At 52.3% G+C, this 26,754-nt stretch overlaps 1 protein-coding gene across 8 annotated transcripts; it reads right to left on the bottom strand.

The window, feature by feature from the left end:
• Positions 1-816: 816 nt before the first annotated feature.
• Positions 817-18,442, bottom strand: Klf15 (KLF transcription factor 15). 8 transcript variants are annotated; one of them, XM_087659525.1, is made up of 4 exons: positions 18,299-18,442; positions 16,144-16,232; positions 13,452-14,555; positions 819-3,876 (listed from the first exon to the last, which is right to left on the bottom strand). In XM_087659525.1, the coding sequence occupies exons 3-4, from the start codon at positions 14,528-14,530 to the stop codon at positions 3,813-3,815; spliced, it is 1,143 nt and encodes a 380-aa protein (XP_087515651.1). In that variant the 5' UTR covers positions 14,531-14,555; positions 16,144-16,232; positions 18,299-18,442; the 3' UTR covers positions 819-3,812.
• Positions 18,443-26,754: the final 8,312 nt, after the last annotated feature.

Genomic DNA, 26,754 nt, shown 5'->3' with positions numbered 1-26,754 from the left:
TCTGGTAGGACATTTAGGCTCAGTGACCAGAGAACACTTGCTTTAATGAAACATTGATAGGGAGGGATGCTGGGCTCACTTAGGACAACTGTCGCACTATAGTCCTTGGAGCAAAGGGGAGACCTGAGAAACATTGTAGGCAGTTATAAGAAGTAAAGACCAGCAGTGAGTCTGGTGGGGAAGGTGTGTGTGTGGGGTGTCTATGCTATGCTCCAGGTTCTAATCCTAGCATCGCTAACAAACCCCTGAATCTTCCATCACTTGCCTTGAACCATCTACTGTCTCTTCTGTGACCTGTGAGGAGGCGGTACCTGCCTCTTTGCACTTCCGTTGACTTCAAATAGTGGAAATCTGGAGCTCCAAAAGGGTAGAGTCAGGGAAGAAGAACAGAGAAGGAACTGGCTGGCAGAGAAGGCCACGGTCACGGTCAGGGGCCATTCCAAGTTATGTTGCTTATAATATGCAGGGAACGCCACACAGTGTGTCAGCCAATCGTGGGCCATAAACAATGTCTCCATCAGATTACAGTACCTACTGAGGTCATCAAAGTTACTCCACTCAGAACACGAGTGACATTTAGCAGGATAAATCCCCTTCGTTAAACCACACCCAACTGCTGCACTTGTATTTAAATTAGAAATGAGAGGGCTAGAGAGATGGCTCAGCAGTTAAGAGTACTTGCTGCTCTTTCAAGGGACCCAGGTTTGGTTCCCATGACACACACAGGCAAAATACACAACACAATAAAATCAATCGAATTTTTTTCAATTGGAAATGACATCATACCTATAATTATTTAAACTCTGTACACATTACTAGATTATGTACTAGTTTATTGCAACTATATCAACATGCATGTTGTGTATTTTATGACATATTAATACACAGTTAAACTTTAGCAAGTGTTACCTAGCCGGCATTAGCGCGGGTGTCTGCCTTTTTTATTTATTTCACCCATACCATCCAGACTTCCAGAATGGCCCGCTGAGTCAGAATGGCCAGCAGGGGAAAGAGAAAGGGAGAAGGGGCAAGCTTAGGGATCTGTTAGGCCTGGAGGAACACCATCATCCCTTTCAGTTAGAGCTACTCTGTCAAGCATTGGCAAAAGCAGCCCTGGGAGCCCTGATGAAGGCTATTCCAACCACACCTTGCTGTGGCACCATGGGTGGTCCCCCTCCTTCTGTCAAAGTGACAAGGCTTCAGTAGTGATCACCCCCTGGGGAGCTAACAAACTGCTTTGTGGTGCATTTTGTGTCTTTGGCCTTGATATGGTTGTTCCAGAGTCTAACTCCAGCCTCCACTCTGTCCTAGCTATCCATGTTTCCTTCTGCTTTTCCCACTGTGATGGGGAGTGGCCGAGTAGCCTCCTTCCTATCCCTCCCAATGCACTCACAGGACACTCCCCCTTCCCTCTCCCTCTTCCTACAGCCACTGCACTTCTTGTACCTCCCCTCCTCCTCATACCTCTCCTTCGACCTTGTGCTGCACTCTGACTGTGCTTTGGGTCTCTTTGGGTTTCCCCAGAGCCAGGACCATTCCTGCCTGTCTTTAGTCTGTGTGTGTGTGTGTGTGTGTGTGTGTGTGTGTGTGTGTGTGTGTGTGTGTAGGTCTATGCTGGAGGGTGTTTGACCTGTGGAACTGGAGTTGCAGGTGGTTGTGAGCTACCATGGGTGCTGGGAACTGAACATTGGTCCTCGGAAAGCGCAGCAAATGCTGTTAATCGCTGAGCCCTCTCTCCAGCCCCTCATCTCTTCCTTATTGAAAGTGATGAGGTCTAGGCACATGCTGGATGCTGCTCGCCCTCTGCCTTAGAAAGGGTCCCACACATTAAGCTCCACTGTGCATAGCCTCAAATTAAACAGGACCTACCTGCTATTACCTGGTTCCTGAGTTCAACTCCCCTTTCACACCTGTGAAGTTCATGGCCGCCCCCAGCAGATCTCTCTGCCTGTGCTTTTGACTCCCTTAACTAAAACAATATACAGAAAACTAGTTTGTCCTTCCTCCCTGTGGCCCCAGCATGATCTTGGCTCTTTTCAGGAGGAGTTCATGGTTGGCTCTACTTCTGTTCAGTCAGAACTCCTTTGCCTGTGAGCTCCCTCCCTATCCCTACAGCTTGTGTGGAAGTTCCTGGTTTCTCTGGTTCCAGTTGCCTCTCCCCACAACCCACTGCTATAGAAGTTCTACCCTTGGCCCCACACTCCTCAGGGATGCCCCAAAATCACATGTGCTGTCAGTGCCTCACAGATGGTATTCTGCAGACTCCCGGGAAGGTAAGAGCTGCAAGTGCCTGCAGTCAAGGGGCAGGCCAGGCAAGCCGCAACTGTCCATTCCTCAAACCAGTAATGACTCTCATTTTCTAACTGGGAGCACTGGAGCTACATTACAACCACTGGGGCATGAACGTGGCAATGCCTAGGGACTGGGCAGGATTACTTTCCCCATCTGGGATGACACACTAGAGCCTGGGGGAAGCCACCACATCGGCTCACCCTGCTTCCCTCAGACTGCTTATACAGAGCAATGTGGCTGCCTGCTTTGTTTAGGGCGCAGAGTTTGTAATTTTGCTTTGCAGCAGGCTAACCTGGGTGCTGCCTGCTTTTTGCAATGATCTGACTGTGTGCCTACAGGCAGACACTATGTGGGTCACTGTGGCTACACTTTGTTTTGTGATGGCTACCAATGAGTTGTGTGACGGCTCTGCTTCTTGGTTATTGATTTGATACACCTGGGAAGAAGGAGCTGCCACTGAGGAATTGGCGCTATCGGATTGGCCCGGGAGGATGTCTCTGTGTGTGGTGGTGGTGGTTGGGGCAGTGGATTTTCTTAATTGCTAATTGATGGAGAAAGGCTCAGTCCACTGTGGACAGTCGCATCCCTGAACTGTAGGAGAATGCTACTGCAGATGCAAATAGTAAGCCAATTAGCAGACTTCCTCCATAGTCTCTGCCTCAAGCTTCGGGGCTGACTCTCCTCAATGATGGACCATAGCCTACGAGATGAAACAAGTCTTTCCTCCCCAACTTGCCTTTGGCCATGGCGATTAGTGTAGCAACAGAAACCAAACTAGGGTAAGCGGGTTGAGAACCTTCTGTTCTACACTTGAAGAAATTATTGACTAGAAAGCCGGTATATCCGTATGCACCTTTTATTCTAGCACCTGGGAGGCCGAGGCAGGAGGAGGCGGCAAGTTTGAAACCAGTCTGAGTTACAAAGCAAGTTGGTGAGGTGAGGTTGGGTATGTTGAAGCCAAAGACTTGGGGTTCCAGGTGCTCAAGATGCAAGCTCTGTTGCCCCGGGCTTTAACCCCTCTCAGCCCAGCTTCAGGAAGCTGTAGTAACACTGTTCATGTCAAGAGCTTTCTGGCTGGAGCCCTGCTTCTTGAGCCTTCAGAGTTCTCGGGTTTCCGTTTGTCTCTTGCAAGTCTGGGCTAGCATCTCGCTGGCCTCAGTAGTAAGGGCATTACTGCTGATCAGCTGACTCAGGAGAGGACCTGGAAGGCAGACTTATATATCCAGAAAGGGGGTGTGGCAAGGCTGCCAGCCCCAATCAGAAGCAATGTTTCATGCGAATGGGCTGCCTTTGCACCAACCCCACACAGTCCTTCCTTTGCAGTCCAACAAGAGAAGGTTCCTCTCTGGTGTGAGTGGTTTACAGGGTCATTTAGAGTTCAGAGAGGCTAGTGGTGGGCACTGTGTCTCTTGCAAGCTGTTTGAAACCACTGTGTGGGTGGGATGTGACTCCGGAACCAGCATCGTGCTTCCAAGGAAGCAGCTGATCACAGCTCAGCTCCCCATGGCATCCAGGAGAGTTCAAAGCAGCCGGCTGCTGAGGGCATCTGGCAGTTTGCCGGGCTGGCAGTCCACGTAAGGCAGCCTGGCACCAGGGAAAGGTGTGACAGCTGTCAATTGGGGAGTCTAATTATTCCAGCTCCTAACAACTCAGTTTATTTAAAAGGAAAACATGAAAGGGGGTTGCTTATCATCATTAACATTAAAATTATTACTAGTATTTCACAGTGCTCTGCTCTTAACTAAAACCTTGGGGGAGACTTGAGTCATTTTACCTGTTTCATAATTTTCCAGATTCCTCCCCTAACACAAATAATTGCAGGGTCACAGGACTATGTCTCCTTCTGCCTTCTCAGCACCTAGAACAGGACAAAGACTTCTCTTCCAGCCACTGAAAGCATTGAGGACAGTTTCCCAGACTCCACTCTGTTGCAACATAGGCTTGAACCCCCACTTACCGTTGACCATCATGCTAACAGGGGCTTTCCCATCAGCATGTTGTGCAAGGTCCAGCGGCAATCGGGGGTAGCAGAAACCCACCCAAAGTGGCAGCACTGAGAGGTTGCTTGAGGGAGGCTGCAGTAACCCTAAACCCTCTCTGTCTTGCTGTGCCCTACCTTGGCCTCCCCTGCAGTGCAGGAGTGAGAATACAGAACTCAGGTGAGGATCTTGGGAGCCTAGGCTGACTTCTATCCACCCGCACCTCTCCTCTCCCCAAGACGGCTCACAGCCAAGGTGGATGGAATAATCAGGCTGTTAGTGATGTGTTGATGAGGGGAAGTACATGTCCGTCCATCCATCCTCAGCCATGGTGCATGTGGACATGGTTTGCATCTTCCTTAATGCCACCAACATGACCATAACCTCCTCTGTCCCTGAAATGTCCCTTGTATCTGTAGCCACATTGATTGTTTAATGATGAAGAGAAATTACGCTAACGCAGCTGGAAATCAATGTCTCATTTCCCCAGGGCCTGTTTGTCCTCCGAAGGTACATGCGGTCACAGGCAAAGGGCAGAGGTCACAAGCTGGTCAGATGGGATGTCCATCCTCTAATCAGATGTGCTGGTCACATATGAATGCTCAATGACTGCCAGTTCTCACTGTGCAGGACAGATTAGCAGGCCTACCTCAGGCCCCCAGGATAGCGGTCTCCACATATCGAGACTCACGGCTTCATACCACATGGTATAGGGCCTCTCTGCTGAAAACCTACCTGCCAGCTGCTTCCAGATCTCTGAGGGGCTCCTGGGAAACCCTTGCCCACACAGCATCCAGCTATTTTAGTGAGGTCAATAAGAAAAGTCCCCTTCTAGAAAGTTCTCACCTTACACTGTGCACGGGTGAACCAGGAAGGTCTTCCTGCAGCTGAGGTGCTGAGGTGGCTAGCCCTGGGCAACTCCCTGGGTTGGTTCCCCACAGAGCTCACAGCTTCCCTTTGTTGTTTGCTCCCTTTGATCTTAGAGCCCAGTCCTAGAGCTGTGTGTGTGTGTGTGTGTGTGTGTGTGTGTGTGTGTGTGTGCGTGCGCGCGCGCGTGTGCCTGGATGCAAACCTAACAGCAGAAATCTGTGGCAGAAACCCCAAGTCTTCCAGGGAATTGGGGAGGCAGAGGAAGTGGCCTAAGTCCATCCCCTCCTAAGAAGACTCCTGAAGATGTCACAGTCACTGTGCAGGGAGGAAACCACCCAGCCACTTTCTTGGGGAGGACCAACACAATGGATGATGTTAGCTTCAGAACACAGAAGTATCTATCGAAAGTCTCAAATGCCAATGACTTGCTGGCCTGAGACACTCTGCACAGGTGACACTGAAGCATGCACTGGAGAGAACCAAGTCCACCAAGGGATCTGGAAGAAGCAGAGCCCCAGAATCACCCCCATGTCCCAGGCCAGCGGAAGAATACAGGGCCAAAGAATGGTTGAGTTCTTTTTTTTTTTCTCTCTTTTTATTGGCAAAGTAAATATATTTTTTATGAAGGACCAAAGAAAATATACATAATTGTAACATATGTACACTGACTTCATAGAATTTTTTTAAATTTCAAATTTACACAAATGTCAACGTGTTATTAAAAGATATTTTATGTAGATGCGCACCTATGTACAGTTTATTTACATACATTCATAGGATGTGAAACAGACCTGTCGAAACAAGCTAGTTCAATTGGTACTAATTTCTAGACCTGACGAGGAATGCGGATCTAAGTCAGACTGGGAGGCGCTAGCTAGTCGCTTTGCATCCACCAGACCTGCTCCGTTCGCTTCCCACCACAGCCAGGAGGTTGGCGTCTGGAGGAGGGTGAGCCAGGCTGGGTATGGATGGATATGGCTCCATTTGTCTTGCATTTAAGCACTTGCGTTAGGGCCTAGAGCGAGGGTGGCCATCCTCCTGGACCCTCAGAGGCCTCTTGCATATGGCGGTCCTCGCACCACAGTACAGCCCTGCGCTTTTGACCTACTTCCTTTTTCTCAGCATGGCTTCCTCTGGGAGCTACTATTTCGACACAGCCAAAACACTCCTTCCCCAGTGATAATGTTGGCTTTGGCCCTGGTAGGGAGCCCAATGGGAGGAGGGCAAGGGCCCCCCAAACACTGCTTCCAGCTGGCAGGAAGGCACAAAGGCACAAGGGCACAGGCCTGCCTGGGCCACCTGGGCCACCGGGGAACCAGCCCCCAGGGACCTTGGGGACTCTGGGTCCTCCCCGGAAAGGCAGCCACGGCGGCTCTGGGTCATACCTCCTAAGATTCAGAAGGGGGACTGGTAATATTGTCACATCCTTCTGAAAGAGGCAATAAGTTATTGCATTTAAAAACAAAATGTGGAGGTGGGGGAGGGGAGGGCGGCCACTGCGCTCAGTTGATGGCGCGTACTGCGCGGCTGCTTCGTGGGAAGCGATGCACCTTGATGTGTTTGGAGAGGTGGTCACTCCGCGCGAATTTCTTCTCGCATACGGGACACTGGTACGGCTTCACACCCGAGTGAGATCGTCGGTGCCGTGACAACTCATCTGAGCGTGAAAACCTGTGGGACACGGTGGTCAGCCAGGCCATCGTGGGCACTGCCACAAGTGACTTCAAAGCCAGTGCCACACAGGTGGAGGCGGGGGCGGGTAGGAGGGCAGGTGGTGGGAGGGCACTGTGGGCCAGGCAAGACCAGGGTGGATCTTAAGCTATGAGACCATGTCTATAGCCACCCAAGGAGCTCTTGGCAAGCCCCAGTGTCCCTGAGACCTCCTTGAGGGCAAGAGTCAAGGACCACGAGGCACACAGGTTTGCTTTCCTGGCCAGGGCCTACTTCCCAAGGTATCTGGCTGTTCTACGTGGGAAGGGACCTAAGGGTGTTAGTCACCTGGGACACTCTCCCATAGTCACTCAGTTGTTGAGTCCTTGGGCACTGGACCACTCCTGCACTAGCAACAGTGAGTCAGCAGTGTTTGGTCCACCAGCCTCACCTTCCCCTGGAAGAGGGGGCCACAGACATATCCCTGAAAGGACTGTGAAGACCAGCCAAAGGTGACACAGTCCCAGCAATGTTAGTAGACTCCTCAGGAGTACCTGGCTTCTCTGCTTCTGTTGGCAACAGGGAAGGACCTTAGACTTGTGCCTGCCAGGCACCCTGCAGATCTGGAAGTGCTGTTTTCTGAGTTGCCCCCAAATATACCTGCATGGAATTCCTGAGCATTTAAATGGCTTGCTGGGACACCCCTTTCTCAGACACTGTAGGCCTGGGAACAGACATCCACAGGACAGGCAAGAACCAGGCCAAGATGCACAGACTGCCTATCAATAACTTCCGGGACCTGAGACTCACATTCCGCTTCTGTTCAGCAACAGGATCACAGGACCTCAGTACCCCACCACTACATGTCTGCTTCCTCTGTGCCTCAGAGCTATTCACACTTTTCTCCACCCATCTTCTCTATCCCCTCCTCAGCAGAGTTTAGCCCAAATGTCACCTTCTCAGGAGCCTGCACCCTCTCTCACAGCGTAGTCCACCATTTGATTACCTTTCCTTTTGTGGGTGCTAGGGAGTCAAAGTTTGAACGTGCTACACACGCATTGCACCACTGAGCTACACCTTCAATCCCACGGCATTTTAAAATTAGTCTCGACACCTTGATGCTCAGCGGTCCCTTGACAGTGTTAGCTCCAGGAAGGAGAGCACACTCCCAGTTCACTGTGCTCGGGGGAGAACTTAAGCAGAGGGGCCTCTGCTGGCACCTCAGGATGAGACTGGATTGTCACACATTGTTCACTGTATATACTCCAAGAGCACCCAGGAGCGCCAGGCCTGGCACCCTGTTTCTAGACAGGGGCCACTTGGTGATGCAGAGCAGGTGCACAGCAGAGGCATCACACTCGGTTGTCCAGGGCTATGGCCATCTCAGCTGATCCTGTAGTGGGCCACACTGACCTCAGTCTGGGAAACATGAGAAGAACAGTGGTACCTGGAGCAGACAGGGCTCAGGACACCAAGGACCTCAATCTCCTATGCCTCTGACAGAGAAGGTGGAGCTACTGTGCAAGCTGCTGCCCTACAACTCTGTCCTAGGCATCAGGAGACCTGGTCCAGAGATGTGGCCTGAGAACACCTGAGGCCAGAACAAAGTCTCCTCCCCTGGCCTGGGAGTGCTGATACCAGGCTGATACCAGTGCTATGACCCTGTGCCATAGTCGCATGCCCCAAGCAAGAGTTGGGCACACACCCATGCTCAAGGAAGAACAGGCTTCACAGTCTCTACTCCAATAATCCCGAGCATCCTGGGCCTGAGTTTCCTCCTTCACTTCCTGCCTGCCTTCCAGGGAATGGGTAGCAGTCCTCTTGTTATATGACACCCTAAGAGAGACAGGCAGCTGAGAGGCAGCCATGCCAGAGAACAAGCTGTCCTCATTCCAGAGCCCCTCTCTGCTGCATAGCTTCTGAGTACCTGACAAGACTGTCCTTGTAACTGGACTGAAGATGGGTCACATTGTTTGATAACAGCCAAAGGAGAACCCTAAGGCAACACTGGAGCAAGAGATGAGAAATCTCAGCTAGACGGGACACAGCCTTGGGATTGGTCTGGGTGCATTGACAAGCCTGTCAAATCTGAGTTTCCCTGCCTTGAGACAGAAATGGCAGACCTACTTCAGAGGACCGTGGCAGTGAGGCTTCAGATGTGGCAATTGTTTAAGAACTGTGAGATCCTACTGAAGGCGCGGGGCAGAGCACAGAGCCTGCCTGATACATGGCAAAGATCTGGTGCCTGGTATCTGTGGGGCAGGCTTATGACAACTGCTCTTGGGTCACAGAGCAAAGTAAGCACAGGGTCCACCAGTAATGCCAGCATGGGAGATGTGTGAGACACCAGTTGCCATCTGTCAGAAAGCCATTGTCAACAGCCAAATCTCAGAAGCTGCAGGCCCTACGGCTGTGTGTGTGCGGTGCACAACCTGCAGATAGTGCATGGAGTGTCTACTAACCACAAGGCCAGAGGACACAGCCCTGCTTATGGATAGCCGTAATGAGGGCTAAAAATGCTGGCCTGAAACCAGACCACAGAGTTTGAATCCTGTGTCCAGCTCCTCCAACAGTGGCTTTGGAATCCACTGTCTCTCTCTGGGCCTTCTGTGTCCACCATGGACATCAGCAGAGCATGCCACACAGACTGCTGACAGCTATTAATATTCACTTTAACTATGGCCCAGCGAGATTCTTTCTGGAAGGAGCGGCTTGGCCACTCTGGAACAGGATGTTCCTCCACTGCAGGGAACAAAGGAGGCCTATGTCTGTGAGTGAGAGGAAACTTCTAGGAAGGCGGCAAACAGCCACTTCCCAGATGGTTAGACCAGAACAGGCTGGAGGACTGCATGCAAAAGTATGACCCAACAGAGAGAGAGAGATAGGGAATCTTGGGTGCACAAAAGCAGAAGGCGGTGGGCTTTGAACTGGGACAGGTGTCTCCTCAGCTGTGGAGCAGTCCCCAGGGTTGAGGAGTAGGGGTAGGGTAAGGGCTTGGGCAAATTTAGGAACTCAGGGCCCAGTGCCAGCAGCAGAGCCAGATGGAAAGCACAGAACATGCTGGGCGAGCCAGGCCCAGCTGCAGGTGGAGGAGGGGCCTCTCCTTAGAGGCTCTCCCAGGGAGGTGTGCAGGAGTGTGGAGAAGTACTGAGTCTAGGGTGAGCGAGAGAGCAAACAGCTGTTAAACTCCTGACTCTGGCACCCCACACCCCAGCCCCAGACAGGATTTCTCTGCGTAGCCCTGGATGTCTTGGAACCTATTCTGTACTAGGCTGGCCTCCAACTCAGAGATCCTTCTGCCTCTGCCTTTGAGTGCTGGGATTAAAGGCGTGGGCCACCGCCACGACCACGACCACGACCACCACCACCACCACCACCACCACCACCACCACCACCACCACCACCACCACCACCACCACCATCACCACCACCTGGTAACTCTGCCACTTTTGAGCTCCATGACCACCTCTGGGCCCACCTCATCGTCTAATTTTAAGAGTTAAAGGAACTAACATATAGCATGCTCAGAGTGGTGCCTTGTCAGGGCTGTTACCACCATGCTAGCTGCTTGCTGCTGTCTCCTTTCCCACAGCCAGGAGCACAATAGAAGATTAGTACAGACCAGGGACTGAGGATGTGGCCCATTCAGCAAAGTGCTTGCTGGGCAAACATGAGGAAGGACCCAAGTTTAGATGCCTGGCACTTACATAAAAACTGAACTTAGTAGGTCTACCTGGAATATCAGTGCTGGTAGGGCAGGGACAGGCTAGAGCTCACTGGCCAGACAGTGTAGCCAACCCATGAGCTCTGTTCAGCGAGAGACCCTGTCTCAAAAAGCAAGGTGGAGAGCTACTGAGGAAGAAACATGACAAGCATCTCTGGCTTTCATGTACGTGTCTACCTAAACATAGATGTGCACACACGCACGCACGCACGCACGCACGCACGCACGCACGCACGCCCTGAAGAAGCACAGCATACGCCATGGCCACTTCCATTCCTGGCTGTTGGAGAATCAGTGGGGTGTGGCACCCACAGGGATGCACCCCAACTCCCAAAACACACTCATTAGGCACATCCCTGTGACAGATGATTGATCTGTACCTCGATTTCCCTCTGCAGAATGTGGATTACTACAGATGCTTGTAGAGCTGTTGTGAAGATGAGATGAACTAACGCCTGTATTGGAGGTGCACAGCAAAGGCTGAGACACCATAGCATCCCTGGGCCCATGGGGGGAGAGAGGAAGGGAGGGAGGAGGGGGGGACATAGATGATCTTGCTTGAGAAAGGGGGAAGGCCAGGGTGCACATCGGAGAGTGTGTGGGCCAGAGCAGAAGGCCGGACTGGGATTCAAACACTCTAACATGTTCTCTGCAGGACAGATCAGTCTCAGGGAGTAATGGGCGTACACAAGTGAAGGGGTTGGTGGGGACTTGGTATCCTTCCAGGACATGGTGATCCCTGAGTGTGACCTGTCACCAATACCATCTTCATTGTCATCTCATTCCATCCCGGCCAGATCCAGAGTGCGTGGGGTCCATCCTCCCTCCTAACTGTGACGAGGAATTGCTGCCCATCCCACGGCCTCTGGGTGGAAGATTGGTCACACGAAGGGAATTGCAAACCTCCTAGGCACAACCCCTGGGCTTCTGATGCCCAAGAAGATCCCAAGGATCTCACACACTCACACAGCCAGCCCTTTCCTGAGGCAGATGCCACACAGGGATCTTGATAGGCATAGCATGTCCCTAGTCTTGCTGAGTGGGTTCTGCCTGAATGACTGCAGTGCAAGGCTCATGGTCAGAGCAAGGGCCACCCTTGGACACCTTGTGTTTCCTGGAGCAGCAGGACCTATGGTGGTGGGCAATGACCTATCTCCCAGCCCTTATCCTGGGAGATATCTCATAGCCTGCAGCTTCTACCTGGTCCCTTGCCCTCTGGAGATGCCACTTAAATGGGCAGTACCAGTCAGAGTAAGCCATGGAGTCAGGACTGTTGGGTGAAGGCTATTCAGTGGCTTGCCCATGAGCAGTCCCTGTGAATGTGAACACCTGTCAGTATCCCAGGAAGGCCACCTTTGGGTTTCCTCTTCAGTTTGACTATGAGAAAGTGAAAGTTCACTTCATGAAAAGAGTGCACACTGAGACCCCCACAATAGCTCAGGGCTCCAGGAAACAAAAAGGACCAGACAAGAACCCGCAATCCCAGGGTGGGCTCAGGGCCCCTGTCCTACTGTCTCATCCAACCAGGGTCCATTGCTCTCCCTTCCTCAGTAAACATCCCTCACCCCAGGCCTCTCTGTCCGGGCTCCTCTTGCTCTACAACTCACTCACTTAACTACCTCACAGCCCTACACTGGATCTACTCACAAAAACATGGCTCAGAGAGGTGGAGACAGCAGTTTTAGGGAGCCCAGTATTTAAAAAGTTGTGAGAAGACAGTGATGTCTCTCAGGAAGGGCCTTCACAATCCAAGACACTGCTGGGGAAAAGTTTCTTTGCTGACCAATTGGATCTGGAAGGGAAGTTCTGCCTCTCTCATCCCTCCATGTTCAGTCTCAGCAGGGCAGCACCTGCCCTGGGGACAACACCACCAACTCAGATCCAAAGGCTGCCTCACAAGAGCACCTCTGTGACGTGTGACCATGTGATCACACAATACGTAAGCAGGCATTCCCATACACAGCAGGCATCCATTCAGGTGGTCCAGCTCTGTCAGTCCTTAGCACACAGGTGAATCACATCAGACAGACAGACAGACGCACACATGCATACACCAACACTGCTGGCACACAACCTAGCTACCAAGGCCAGAGCACCCACCCCCCTCACCATATCACCCTAAATATGTGAACCTTTGCAGGCCACCACCCTCCTGAAGATGATGATCAGCATTCAGAGACCAGGCCAGGGTGACTGCAGGGTTCCATGGTCCCTGGCACCACATCTGGCCATCTGAGGCTCCTTGACCTGAAGAGCTGGGCACCCCATTGTCTGGAACGTAAGTCTGAGGTATTCTGCTATCTTTGAGCCTGTATCACAGCCATCTACCCTGCCTTCTGGTTGCTCTCTATGACTTTCCAAACACACCTCCAGGTCCCCAGGAAGAAACAAGGCAAATCTTAACTCCTACTTGGGTGCAGTTTTCATCCCCTGGCTGGAGGGAAGTGGTATTTTCTAGTTCAAGTCTTAGGACTCATGTTCCACTCTGAGTGCTGTCGCCTGGTGGTTCTTAGCCAGAGTTGCCATGAAATGTCATGGGCGTAGTGGTGGTACTTACCTGGAGGTGCTGTAAGGCCTGCATGGGCTCTGGCTTGTGCCCATGTGCCACCAAGTTCATCTGCCCCTTAGCTGAGTTTCCTTCCACCTCAGCCCAGCCCCTCATCTTCCTTCCATCCCAGCTCAAGAGAGAGCCCATATAACACAAGTCTCAGCAAGACTTACCTGGTCTTAAAGAAACCAGAGACCAGGTGGCTTCCAGCTTTAGTCTCCAAGTGGGACACCAACTGTGCCATCTCTGATCCTGCCCCCCCCGCCCCGCCCATCCCTTGCTCCTCTCCCAATCCACCTCATCGAATGGAGAAAGGGGCCTTGTCACACCCTCAGGTGAGCAGAGGTGAGCCTACTTGGTTACGCCCAGCCTGTCCAAAAATACTGACCTCCAGCCGCAGCCCGGCCAGGTGCAGGCAAAGGGCTTCTCGCCTGTGTGCCGGCGCAGGTGGGCCTTGAGGTGGCTGCTCTTGGTGTACATCTTGCTGCAGCCTGGGAAAGTGCATTTGTGCATTTTGAGAAGTTCTGCTGCTGGGTTCTTGGGGAACTTCTGGCCCACAAGGAGACCAGCAGGGCCGGGCCCTAGGGATCCTGAGCCAATAGGTTTGGCGGCAATGGGCACAGGCGCAATTCGCACAAACTTTGAGGACAGGTTCAAGTTGGAGGATGGTACCACTTGAGGCAGGAGTGCAAAGGTCTGCCCCTGGATGTTGACCAGAAGCTGGGCGACCTTGACGCTCTCCGGGGCCTGCCCTGGGGAGGCTGGCCCTGCACCTGCTTCCTGCTTCACAGCAACAGGCTGGATCTGCAGTAGCACCGGCATGGGGCCATCATGAGCTGACCCCTCACCTGCACCTTGGGTACCACCCCCACTGGTGCCACCTGGTGGTGGGGTACGGCACTCTCTCCCACCGGACTCTGGATGGAGGTGGCTCCGGTGTGACCCAGCTGAGAGCTGGCTACAGGCTTCCAGGTCCCTGCTGCTGCTCTCTGGGGCCTCCTTGACCTCAGCCTCCATGTTCTCTTCCAAGAATTCTTCAATCTCCTCCAGGGTAGGCTGGAAGGGCCTGGAGACATCATCAGGGTCCCCTGACAGAAATTCAGGGAAGCAAAGATGTTCCTCCTTCACAGGCACAGAGGCTCTCCTCCACGATCCCCAGGTCACAGGGCCACTGCCATCTCCGACACCTCCACTGGCACCACCACTGCCCAGTGTGGCCCGGGATAGGAGGAAATCCAAGATGCTGCCCTGGGCCTCAGGGCCCGGACCTGCACTGTAGCAGGAACAGAAGGCTTGCGAGTCAGGGCTGGCACAAGAGCAGGGGCTGGAGACATCGCTGTCATCCTCGGAGATGGGCGAGGGCAACATGTGGTATGGCTGCCGGCTGGCCAGCCTATCTCCCAGGTATCCCACTGGGCATTTCGGTGACGAGAAGGTCTCGTCCACTGGAAGCAAGTGGTCCACCATGCTGGCCTGGCCGAGCCTGTGGTGACTGCAGAGAGGGAACAAGGGAGGCTAGGTTAGAAGGACTGCATGCTTACCAGTGGTTTGTAACCCCTACCCCCGGCTGCCTGCCCAAGGCCTCCTGTGGCCAAATGTCCAGATCTTGCTTCCATCCCAAGGGAGAATGGGCCGGCGAGTATGTTTTCAAAAGTTGCATCACCCTATTTGCAAAAGAGCCCTCCCTCCAGGCCCGTTGCACAACCCAGGGCACTTCTGGTTTCAAACATTTTCCAGAATGATCCTGGAAAAGAATAAGACAAGGAATGCTCTTGTCTGTGAACAGCTGAGGCGGTGGGGAGAGGGGGCCAGAGAGGGGAGGCCCTGAAAGTTGCAAGACCCTGGACTCTGCTCCCTACCTTGAGTCAGAGAGGGGGTGAGAAAGAAAAAGGCCATTTGCACTCTGAGCCTGGGCTATTGGGGTTTCTGTGGGGTTTCCAGATTGAGCAAATAAAAACACAGGCTGCTTGTTAGATATTCACTTCAGATGTTCAAAAATGAACTTCTGTGAATGCAAGCGTGGTGTCCCCAGGGTTGAATGGGACACACATCTTGTCTGTGCTTTAACCTGGCAGCTGTACTTTGGAAAACGGTTTAAGGCCATTAAGTGCCTGCCTGCCTACATGGTGTTTCTCCACAGTCTGGTCCTCAGACCTTTGTTGAGAGTCACGGTTCTCCATGACTGGATGAGGTATCACAGGAGAGCAAAGCCCCCTTCCATGGTGCCTAACATCTCCCTGCCATGATGATTAAGGTTCAGCCCCCAGCTGTGAGTCCATAGAAGATCTGAGGGCCCAGGTGTGGGTAACTTCCGTGAGCCTCAGAGCCTTTGGGCAGGATGGCAGATGACATTTGCCCTTGGCCAGTGTGTGAGAGCAGAGTCTCCTGTTCTGCCCCCCACCCAGCTCTCCTGTGCGGGACACTCACCGACTTGGGAAGACTCAGCAGGTACCTGTGTCCCCTCTTGGCAGCACACTCTCCTGGGTCCCCAGCACTCAGCACACCAGGTATCCAAGAGGGGCTCAGAGAGTGGGGATAGGAAGGAGAAGGGAAAGCTGTGTCCTCTGAAGCCAAAGGCCATACTAGGTCTGGTGTCCAAGAAGAGTCAACAGTATCTGCTGTGCTGGGGCCACCTCTCTGGACCTTTGCCCCGCCCAGTGACCATGGCTGCCTGTGTTATTATCAAACTGATGAGGAGGATGCTAAGCTGCATCCTGACCTTAGGTCCACTGCACAGCCTGGCACCTGGTAGCCCAGCAGCCGAGAGGCCAGTCATCCCACTCCCCCGTGTCTCAGTTTCCCCAACTGTTCTATGACTCAGTGTTCTCTAAGTTTCTCTCTTGATGCAGAGAATAGAGGCAAGATCTGAGCCCAAAGGTAATCTTGCCAAGAGGCAATCTGAATTTAAATACTCTGCTAAGGATTTCAAACTGGAAATGTGTTTTTAAAATACATAGTCTTTACCAAAGCACGGCCTGGGAAGGAATAAAGCACTAGACAACGTGAAGGGCAAAGCAGTTGGGCAGAACCCACACACTCCCTGCTCCCAACCCCATCTCATTCACTCTTCTAGCACACACCTTGTCTGCAGCTGTCAGCTGTGCAACCTCAGGGAAGCAGCACAACGTCTCTGTGCGCACATCTGTTTGCTGCCAGTGTGACGTGGCTCCTATACGTAGGGTATACGAATACTCAACAACTTCCACATACTGAGCACTTAGCGTCTGTACAGTCACGCAAATTCAGTGCACACGGTGTCCCAGGACCCAGAACAGGACTGCCTAAGATTTCCTGAAATGAAATGTGACCAGAGCTGGACACGCCACAGCACTGAGCGATCGATCCCACTGTTTCAAAGGGGATTGTGGTATCGAGGCTTCATTTTTAAAACGGTAAAAACCAAGGTCTGATATGAAAGTGAACAGCAAGGGGCTGGGGATTTAGCTCAGTGGTAGAGCGCTTACCTAGGAAGCACAAGGCCCTGGGTTCGGTCCCCAGCTCCGAAAAAAAAGAACCAAAAAAAAAAAAAAAAAGTGAACAGCAGTGTTGGGTGGGCAGAGTGGCTCATATAGTCTTGGCGCTCAGAAGGCTGAGGCCAGAGAATCATAAAGTCAAAGGCAACCATGTGAGATCCCACTGAAGGAGGGAGAGAGAGAACAGGTATGAAAGTTGATGCCAAAACAGAATTACATCGGAAGGAACCCCTCCCCCCAAAATGTTTCAGATTCCTCCAGGGCTCAGAGTACTAGGGCCCTGCTCAACCCCGAACTGCCCCTCCAACTGCTGCGGCCTGGCTCACCAGCACTAATGAACCTGGGCTTTGGCTCCAGTGTTCTCCTCAGTGGAAGTCCTACCTCTCTCAGCATTCCAGATGGGAGTTCATTATTTAAATCTCAACTCAGAAGTCACTACCCCCTTGGAGAAAGCACCCAGGTTTATATTCTACACAGCCGGATATCACTGTGAAAACTGTCTTGTTCACTACAGGCTAGATCTAGAGTCAAAGACAGATCTAACCTTTGCTGAACGAGTCCAGAACCCAGAAGCAAATGGATGCAGGAGTGGAGTGGCCCCAACCAGTTAACACGATCTTAAAACGGTGCTAAGCAACCCCTGGGGACAGTGAGGTACTGAGTGCCCAGGGGATCCAGGACTTCCTGGACCCAGGGCTTGAAAGCCTGAGTGCCAGCGCTCAAGCCGGTCCCTGAAAAACAGCAGCACGTGGCGCAGCCAGAGGCGCAGGCTGCGTGCAGGGGGAGGGGGCACCCTGTTCTGGGCACAGTCCCCGGCAGGCCGCTGGACTCCGCCCCCTCTCTTAGCAGGCCAGGCCTGCTGTTTATCCTCCCGGGGACACAGCGGCTGTAGGAACAACATGTAATTGATAACAAGCAGAGAGCCGGCCAAGGGCTAGCCATTGGGTCAGCGTGCAAATCACGGGGGTGGCGAATGGGGGCCGGTCTTCAAAATAAGAGTCCTCCCTGAGGAGTCCGAAGGCCCCAAAGTTACTGCCATTCTGGCACCTGTAGGGCGGCGGGGGCTCCCCACGGTCGGGGAAAACATCTGAAGGACTCAGTCAAACATTTGGGCTTTCACCTTCCCAAACCATGGTAGCAAACAGCTCCTGTGCCTTCCAGGCGAGAATGTTTCCAAGAGGGGTGACCTGACCCCTGCGGCTGCTACCCTCAGCCCTCGGGTAATGTTTGGTCAAAGGGGCCTGAGGACTCTGCGTGGGGAAACGGAACATAAGCGCAGGAACGCTGCGGGTACGCGCAAATGGGTGTGAGTTTGTGTCGTGTGACTGCGTGTGCTGGGCGCAGTGCAGCCGTGCGGGTGTCCGCCAGGTGCCCGCGCGTGGGTGCCCACCCCTGGGTGTGAAGTACGTGGGAAGGAGGTGGCTCGGACTCTGGCGCACAGCTTCAGAGAGTACCTTACCTTCCGCCCAGTGACCCCCTTCGCGTCCCCACTTAGGCCACCGCTGCAGTGACCGACAGTAACCTCTCCGCCCCTTGGTCGCCAGGCCCCGCCAGGCGCCGCCATATGGGAGCGCAGGTCCAGGAGTGCCACGGACACGCGTGGGCTCTGGGGACAGGAACTGCGCACATTGGATTTGCCTTCTGAAGGCCCAGCGCGCTCACGGGGGGTCCCGCATTTCCGGGGTCCCCACATTTCCCGGGTCCCCGCGCGTGGTTCGGACAGGAGGACCCAAGCGGCCGCGGTACATCGCGCGTCTCCCACCTGGACTCGGCGTCGCCTGGCACGGCCTCGCGCGTGCGGCCCGGCTCCGTATGCGGCCGCGCGTCCAGCGCTCCTGGCCGCAGCCCGCACTCCCTGCGGCCGAGCTAGGCGCTCGCCGCTCGCCGCTCTCCCTGCTCTCCGACCGCTCACGTGACGCCGCGGGCGCCGTGAAGGCTCGCAGGAGGCTCGGCCTCGGGCGCGCGCCCCATTGGCTAGCGCTGCACGTCACGAGCCGCGCCCCGCCTCGGCCGCACCCTCCCGCTGCCCACGCGCTCTCCGGCCTCTTCGTGGACCTGTACTGGGTCCTCCGGTGCGCACGTGAGATAGGATCCAGAACCCACTGAAAGCCCGCAGAGTCCCGAAGTGCAGACCACGTAGGATCTCGGGTGCGGAATAGTCCCTGCAGCCTCTTCCGCATTCCCAACAAGGCCGGATCTAGTAGGGACCGTGTCTAAAGGGTCCATTTGTAAAAATATGTCTGGTCTTTCCTCCAGAGGTCATGGTTACTCACGGGAATGAGCGCTTGTTGCGCTACTGATACTCTCGACCTCTGAGTCTGACTGACTGCAGAGGCTTGCTGACCACCACCTTAAGCCAGTGATTGACACTGCAGGCACCTCCCCAAAGATTGCAGGGTGCTCCCGATGTGCAGAGGGACTTCCAAGCCACTATGGGCAGCTTTTGCACCGGTTTAATGAGGAAAGTGAAGCCTGAGAAAACGTGTGAGCAGAGAGTACCTTGCTGGTACCTTGCTGGGTACCTTGCTGTGCACTTCAGTCTGCACTGCTTGGCTCCCCAGACAGCATGAAAAACCTGCTGAGAAAGAGCAATGGGCCTTTCTAGTCACGCAGATAGAGGGCCAGGTCTGTCTGTCTTTTCCCTGCTTCTTAACAAATGCCAAGGACATTTGGACAGACCTTCCTTCTTGGCATTTCCTACCTGGCACTGGAAGGTGGCCAGTCTTTGCCCCCTGCTTCTCCCAGCTGTCTCTGCTGTGGCCAGGATTTGCAGCCAGTGGGTCTGGACCCCTTAAATAAGGATCTGAGGTCTCTCCAGGTGAGTGCCTAAAACTCAGCAGTTAAACTGAGTCTCAGTCAGAGCACTGAGGAAGTCTGTGCTTAGCACAAGATGGTCATCAACTTTCTGATCGTAGGCACCGTATGTATGCGTCTTCCCCGTCTTCTGCGGTATTCTGCAGCCAGGGCTAGCACGCAGAGCGGTGGAGTTGACTAGTTAGTAAAGTTGATTGATCCTGTCTTGTCAAGGCAGGGCAGGGTCAGGCTGGGCACACTTCTCCACAGCCCTGCCTATCCTGGGCTCTGCAACCCTCACACTCTCTGTTCAATGTTTCCCACCTCCTGGGGAGAAGTGCAGCTAAAGGTCAGAAGCCTAAAAGCAACTGTGTAACTGAGCTGCCCCAGTCCAGAAGGAAGGCGCCCCAACTGTCTAGAAGCCCATGGCTAACCTCGGACATTCTGCCTAAACCTGAGTCATATTAGGCACCGTTGCTTCAGAACCTTCTCAGGGCTCCCTGCTCACTCACAGGATGTGTATATAACCCCACTTTCTCAGCTTCCCTCTGTCTCTTTTGGGTCCCTTTTGTTCCATGACCTCTTCTTGCTCAGGTTAACTTGCCAGGCACAAGTTCAGAATCTTTGCATATGCCGGAGTATGGTTCTATTCCCAGCATTCACCTGGCCCCTCCTTCTGATTTTATTGAAGTGGCACCTTTGAGGGAGCCTGCCTTTGACCCCACCCCCTGCGATGCACCCCCTGCTCCCCATTTTCCTATCCAGTTTAACAGTTCTGGATACTTACTGTTTCTAATTTATTAAAAGTCTTCATTTTATTCTGTAAACCCTTGTCTTCTACAGAGAAGGTAAGTGGCATAGACATAGGCTGTGATATGTATTCACAGCTCAGGATTAGAATTTGCATCCCCAGCCCCATGTAAAGGCCAGGTAGAAGCTGTAATTTTAGGACACAGAGGGCAGAGGCAGGATTCCTAGAGCAAGCTGGCTGCTGGCATAGCTGGGATCTGTGAGCTCTGAGTTTTGTAAGAGATCCTGCTTCAAGGAATATACAGTGGAGAGAGATGGGGAAAGTCACTGAGTGTTAGCTTAGCCCTCCACATGCACATATCCACGTGTGATGTCTGCCCACACATGTAATCACACCACACACACAGAAAAGAAATTAAATAGGCTTCCAGGGACTTACTCCCTAAACAGGAGATAGTTAGTCCCTGGGGAAGTCAAAACAATTTTCTTGTAAGAGGCTAAAAACTCCCACAGAACCTCCCAGAGTTTGCCTTCATATCTGCTGGGCTATCTGCTTCCTTCACCAGCAGGGACTGGTAATCTATCCATTCTCAGACAGCATTCAAATGAATCCCAAGCCAGCTTTAGGTCCCACAACTGCCTAGATACCTCTACATGTCCATCACAGTCCAGGGCCAGGATCAGTCTCAGTGCAAGGCATTCCTGTTGACTGAGGGGAGAGGGCACAGGACCCTGAACACCCGAAGGCTCCCATGAGCAGCAGCATACGCATTTCCCACCATCTAGACAGAAAAACAACCCAGTGTAGCAGGAAGGATGAGGTACAGATTTTCAGAGTCATAGCTAGACACCAGGCATCGGAACTTACAAAGCAAGCTCTCCCCAGTGCTACAGTTTCCACTCTTACTAAGGGGGAGGAAAAGAACCAGGTGGTATGGTAGGTGTTAACTCCTTGAGGCACAAGTGGCTAGGCCTGAACATCCCCCCACCCCCGGATTCTCTAAGGCTGGTGGCTAGCATTTCCAGTCCTTTGAATTGTGAAGAAAGGCCAGGCCCCACCTTATAGAGTAAAAAGGTCCAAGATCAGGCCACAAACACCTTCAATCCCAGGCCATCCTAGAAAACGTCACCCCAAGAAACACTATCTAAAGCCTACCTCCTGCTCAGTTCCTTGCTGCTTCTTTCCTGCCTAGGCAGGGGTAGCTACCCTATTGTGTCTTTCCCAATAAATCCGCTGTGTGAGGTTTGTTGTGTGCTGTGACTCTGGCATTCCAACGCTTCCAACTCCCAGGATACCTCTCCCCTTAGAGCTGCAACATGGGGTATTGGGCAAACCTTTCCCCTCAGAGCTGTAACAGTAGGAACTCTTCAAGGGTGGCCTCAGTGGGGTAGAAACATTGAATGCGTAGTCTCTGGGTGCCTTTTAAACTTCGAGAACAACCTTTTGGTGCTGGAGGGATTTATCTTTCTGTAAATTTTCAGGTTTTTGGTTTTGTTTGTTTGAAACAAGGTATTGCTGTGGGTCCCAGGCCAGTCTTGAACTCACAATCCTCCTAGCTCAGCCTTCCAGAGCGCTCAAACCACACCTATGTCACCAGGCCCAACTGTTGCCTCATTTTCAAACCTTTTTAAAAAAAGATTTATATTGATTTATGTGTATGAGCGTTCTGCATGTGCACCACACATATGCAGTGCTGGAAGAGGCCAGAAGAGGGAATCAGATCCCTGGAACCGACGTTACAGATGGTTTGGAAGTAGGTGCCAGGAATCAAACCTAAGCCCTCTGTGAGAGGAGCCTATGCTATTAAACTCTGAGTCATCTCTCTAGCCTCATGTACTTTAATTTTAAATACCCTTCTAATAAAAAGACTTACATTGCTTTTTAAAAGAAATAAAATGGATATAAATATTATTTGAGTTATCATCTGGTTTTGCCTGTAAAGCCATCTGGTACTGGGTCCTTTGGGGTGTGTGTGTGTGTGATATTTTTCCTACCAGATATCACACATTTAATCAAGATATATTTGATTTTAGATTCCTTCTTTCTTTTTTATTCCTACTTTAGAATTTCTGTACCTTACCTCCCCTTAATAGTTGCTATTGAATCTAGGACATCATCCATTCAAGGTGAGTGTTCTACTACGGAGCCCCAGCCTCACTCAAATGTCACTTTAGCTCACGGCTTCCTCAGTTACCTGGTCTGAAACCATTTCTGTGCTGCTCTCTGATCTCTGACCTTGATTCATTTTATTTCACAGTTCTGGTTTTCTATTTTTATTTTTTTTAAACTCATGTGCTATTGTCTATCTCTCCCTCAAGCCAACAAGCACTTTAGGATCATGGATTTGGACTGGAGCTAGAGATCTTGCCTAACTTGTACTAGGGCCTGGGTTTGATCTCCCAGCGCAGCACCCGTGTGTGCACACATACTCATAAAATAAAGGATGTATATTGTGTACTGACATTCTCTCAGCTCCTTGCCTATGCACATGACCCAGCTTCAGACCTGCAGCACCCCAGCTGCTGACAACGAGGCCCCCATCCTGCTAGCATCTCAGCTAGCTTCTTCCCACAGAGGCAGACTCTAAAGCGATGCAGGTGAGCTCAGCAAGAGTCCCGTGGGGTGCTGGCTGGGACGTTCTCGTGTGGGATGTCTGCTTCCCAGGCAGCTCGCTTAGTTACAGCATGAACAAGCATGATTCTGCAAGTCCAGGGCAGATGGTTTCCCAAGACCTTCCTCCTTGGCTTGAACCCATGGGCTTCTCCCCCAGTTCCTCTATAGTCTTCCCTGCATTTGCCTGTGTCCTGGTCTCTTCCCATAGGATTCCATCCCAGTGACTTCATCTTGGTTTAACTCCATCTTTGAAGGCCCTGCCTGCAGAATGCAGAAGGACTGGAGTTTAGCACCATGGCATGAGCATTGGCAGAGACATCATTCAGCCCGGGACCCTTGGGTGCCTGGGGTGAACAGCTGTCGTAGAGCTGTCTCACCTGGAGCCATTTTCTGCAACCCCCATGCAGTTACCCAGGAGAGGTTGGGGCCACATTGCACACTGACATCCCCCACCCTCACATGGCTCACGTGGATCAGCAACCCAAAGGTCCTGCTGGATGGGAGCTCTTGGCCCACGGCCACAAAACAAGCCCCAGTTCAAGTCACCCTGGTATTCAAGGCTGTGTTCAGTGTGCGATTCTAGGCAAGTTGTGTCCTTTCCTGTCTGAAAATGAGGATGCTCCTGAGGTGTATAGGTCAGAGAGGTGACTCATTCAGATCCCATGTGCAGAAAGAAGGCTGGTGGAGTATTGCCAGTCAGAGCCTCAGGTGACCCCACCTCTGGACCCCACACACTCTCGCTTGCATGGCCCTCCTGGCTTCCCAGTTGGGAACAGAGCTTGGCTGCCCAGCTGTTTCCTGCTGGGCATTGGAGTCTCACACAACTAATGGAGCTGTAATGCTGGGGCTCCTGCCCAACACTCCAGTCTGCAGTGAGAGGCATCCCCGTGTATCAGACCTGCATCCCGGCCTGGGGCAGTCTCTGCTACAGCTCTTCTCTGCTATGCCTCCCACATGCTGCCTCTGTAAACCCCTCCAAGTCCTTCCCTTGGGGCATCTGCTTCTGAGGTCATATGTCACTCATGTGTATATACTTGCTGACGTCATCTTGTACTTGATAAATGAGCCATTAACACGTGAAAGAAAAATCTGTACTGAAAAACTAGGTTTACCATTGTTACTGAATCTACTTCTATAGGCAACTAGATTGGTATTTATTGTAAAGGTTTGCTTTTATTTTACATTTATGGGTGTTTTGCCTGTACATATGTCTGTGCACCAGGTCATGCAGTGCCCACAGAGCCTGTACGTGGGCATCAAATCCCCTGAAACTGCAGTTACAGACACTGTGAGCCTCCATGTGGGTGCTGAGAATTGAACCCAGGTTCTCTGCAAAAGGCTTCTTAAGGGCCTGGAGCGTGCTCCACCTCTTCTGGCCGCAGGTCCTTTGCACCTCGGCTTCCCCTTCCCAGTCATCTCTACAGTCCTTAGGTCAAAGTTCACAGGTTTTCCCAACGTCCCTTTTAACCAGGACTTCTCTTTCTAAGCATTTCTCGAGGTTTGTAAAGATAGGTTAATTAGTGTCTTTGTTAATTAATGCTTGTCTCCCATAGTGAGCATTGCTAATTCTGCCCATTCTTTTCTCAGAACTTCTAGTTCTCCACTGAATGACCCCAGGAAAGACCGTCTCTCCAAGTTTCCCTTGCTGACCAGAGAGCCCTGCAGAAGCAAGGGGTGGAAGCTCTGGCTCAGCCTCCTTATGCTTCTTCCCAATGTCAGGACAGAGAGAACCCTCCTGGGCCAGGCAGAAAAGGCTGTCATCTGGGGAGGGGAGGCCAGGGTAGAAGACCCCAGAGAGAGCTCCCCACAGTGCCTCTACCTCACCAGGTGGGCTCTCAGCAGAGGAAGTGACAGAGACACTGGTGTGTTTAAGCCAACATTCCCTTCAATCTGTGGCAAATGGTGCTCCTCTACCAATGGGTCAGGCCTGTTACCCATGAAGGGCCAATGGCTACCAATAGTCTCTGAAGCTTAGGGATTTGACTCAGGATCCTTGGCTTGAGATGGCTTGAGTGGTACCTAGTAGAGCTTTAACTTTGGACCATTTCCCAGGTTATTGAACTGCAGTCTGGTGTTCTCTTGGTCCCGGGCAGTGCAATGACCACAGCTCCCAGTCAACTGTTTGCCACAGTCTGCGAGTGCAAGGAGGCTAGGTGCAAGGTGCTGTGTGCACGGTGATTTATGCAGGGTACTATGCACAGGGCACAGGTACTGTGTATAAGATGCACTAGTACAGGTGCCACAGGGTGTTGTGTGCAGAGTACTGGGTGCAGGGTACTGTGCTATGCTGCTGAGTGACGCTACTCCATATACTAACTGTATTTAATGCATGGTCTACGTGTGGTGAGTGTGTCAGGAGGGGAGCAGGTGTGTCTGAGGAGTGTTTACCCATGAGGGGCTATGTCTGTTTCCTAGTCATTTCACAACCAACCTGGCAGGGTGGGCTGTACATTGCAGGACAGTGGTGTCGTCAGGTGCCCTGCAGTGGTGGGGAGGGGAGGCCACTCTGCGTAGAGGATGGGAGCTGAGTGGCCCACTCACTGGGTGTTCTGGGAGGTGTGGATAGGAGATGTGAGGCAGGCAACACTGTCTGAGCATGTCTGAGGAGGTTGGATGAATCTCCAGCTGATACAGCAGGTTACACTCCTGAGTGCCCATCATATGCCAGGCAAAGGGCCAAGCGCCAACATGGGTGTGCCCTGTGTGCCAGCTCTGTCCCAGTGCTTGACCAATTCCGGCTCACTTCTCCCACCCATGGTCTCTAGGAGGTCGGTGCTGTCCTACAGCCAGGGGCATAAGAGTCCATAGGAGGAGCTGATGCCACTGGGACAGGAGTGAACTGCCGTCTGGGTAAACTGTGACACACCATGAAAATCCAGGGTCTGCCCGAGGGCTCACACAGCAATGACACGGAGTTGACAGGAGAAGACTTCTGAGCTCCGACCTGCTTGACCTGCTGAGAAGGAGCTGAAGTTCTGATCAGAATGATGGATCCAAATGCTACCCTCCTGAGCCACGTCACATGGGCCTCCCTTGGTGACAGAGTCAATCTCAGGCTGAAGTTTGGACCCATGGTGTCTAAGCCACCTGCTCTGTAAGCCTAGACGAGGCAAGTGCTGCCTTCTTCAGCAAATCAGCCATGCCAGCCAGCAAAGGTCACCACACTTGGGCTTGTTGCCTCATAAGGGCTGAGGGTCATGGGACCCTTGCCTAAGCAGCCAGACACACCTTTCAGCCATTGGCCTGGGGCAGGGCTGGAGGATTGTGGGGAGGGTCTCCATCTACATAGTCATTTGGGAATTATCATCCCTGATGGACACAGGCGTTTAAAATTGAATACACTTAACAGACACCTTTAAAGTGGCTGCTTTAAGGTCACGCATGATCCTGCCTGTTACCGCTTATCCACACTCTGTAAGGAAGCCAAATAAACTCCTTGACTCCCCAGCGTGGACTTTGGTGCCACCATGCCTCAGGGTGTTGTTGTCCTGTACAGTATTTTGAGAGTTTTTTTTTAAAGATTTATTTATTTATTATATATGAGTACACTGTAGCTGTCTTCAGACACATCAGAAAAGAGCATCAGATCTCTTTACAGATGGTTGTGAGCCACCATGTGGTTGATGGGAATTGAACTCAGGACCTCTGGAAGAGCAGTCAGTGCTCTTAACTGCTGAGCCATCTCACTAACCCTGCTCAGGGTGGTTTTAACCTCACTCTGAGTCAAAGAAACACAAAGCAAAAGACACTGTAACCAGCTCTTAAAAGTAAGATGCTGCAAAGATGTTAAACTGGTGTCCTCACATCCCACCTCTGCTCTGTACACAGCTGCCACGAATCTATGCTCAGGAAGCCCCTCAAGAAATGACCAGGTGTCCTGTCAGACTTCCCGCAAACTTGTTTTTTCCCACGATTTGAGAAATATCAGAAGCACATGAAAAATAAAATTAAAAGCCAAACCAACCACCAACCAAAAAACCCCAGCCAAACCACAAAATTCTTCATCACCAAAGATATCACTGTGCAGTAGAACATGGCTTGTCACCTCAAAAGGATTGTCC

Source organism: Rattus norvegicus, chromosome 4 (genome assembly GCF_021556685.1).
Source record: "Rattus norvegicus strain SHRSP/BbbUtx chromosome 4, alternate assembly SHRSP_T2T, whole genome shotgun sequence".
In the NCBI taxonomy this organism is placed as follows: domain Eukaryota; kingdom Metazoa; phylum Chordata; class Mammalia; order Rodentia; family Muridae; genus Rattus; species Rattus norvegicus.
Note: the sequence above shows the minus strand (reverse complement) of the source record. Positions and strands in the feature narration are given on the sequence as shown.

Bases quoted from the DNA above. Each gene is read 5' to 3' on its own strand.
- Klf15 (XM_087659522.1), bottom strand. From the start codon at position 14,530: ATGGTGGACCACTTGCTTCCAGTGGACGAGACCTTCTCGTCACCGAAA. The intron at 6,813-13,451 runs GTCAGTATTTTT...CGTGTCCCACAG, and splicing joins TGGCCGGGCTGCGGCTGGAG to GTTTTCACGCTCAGATGAGT.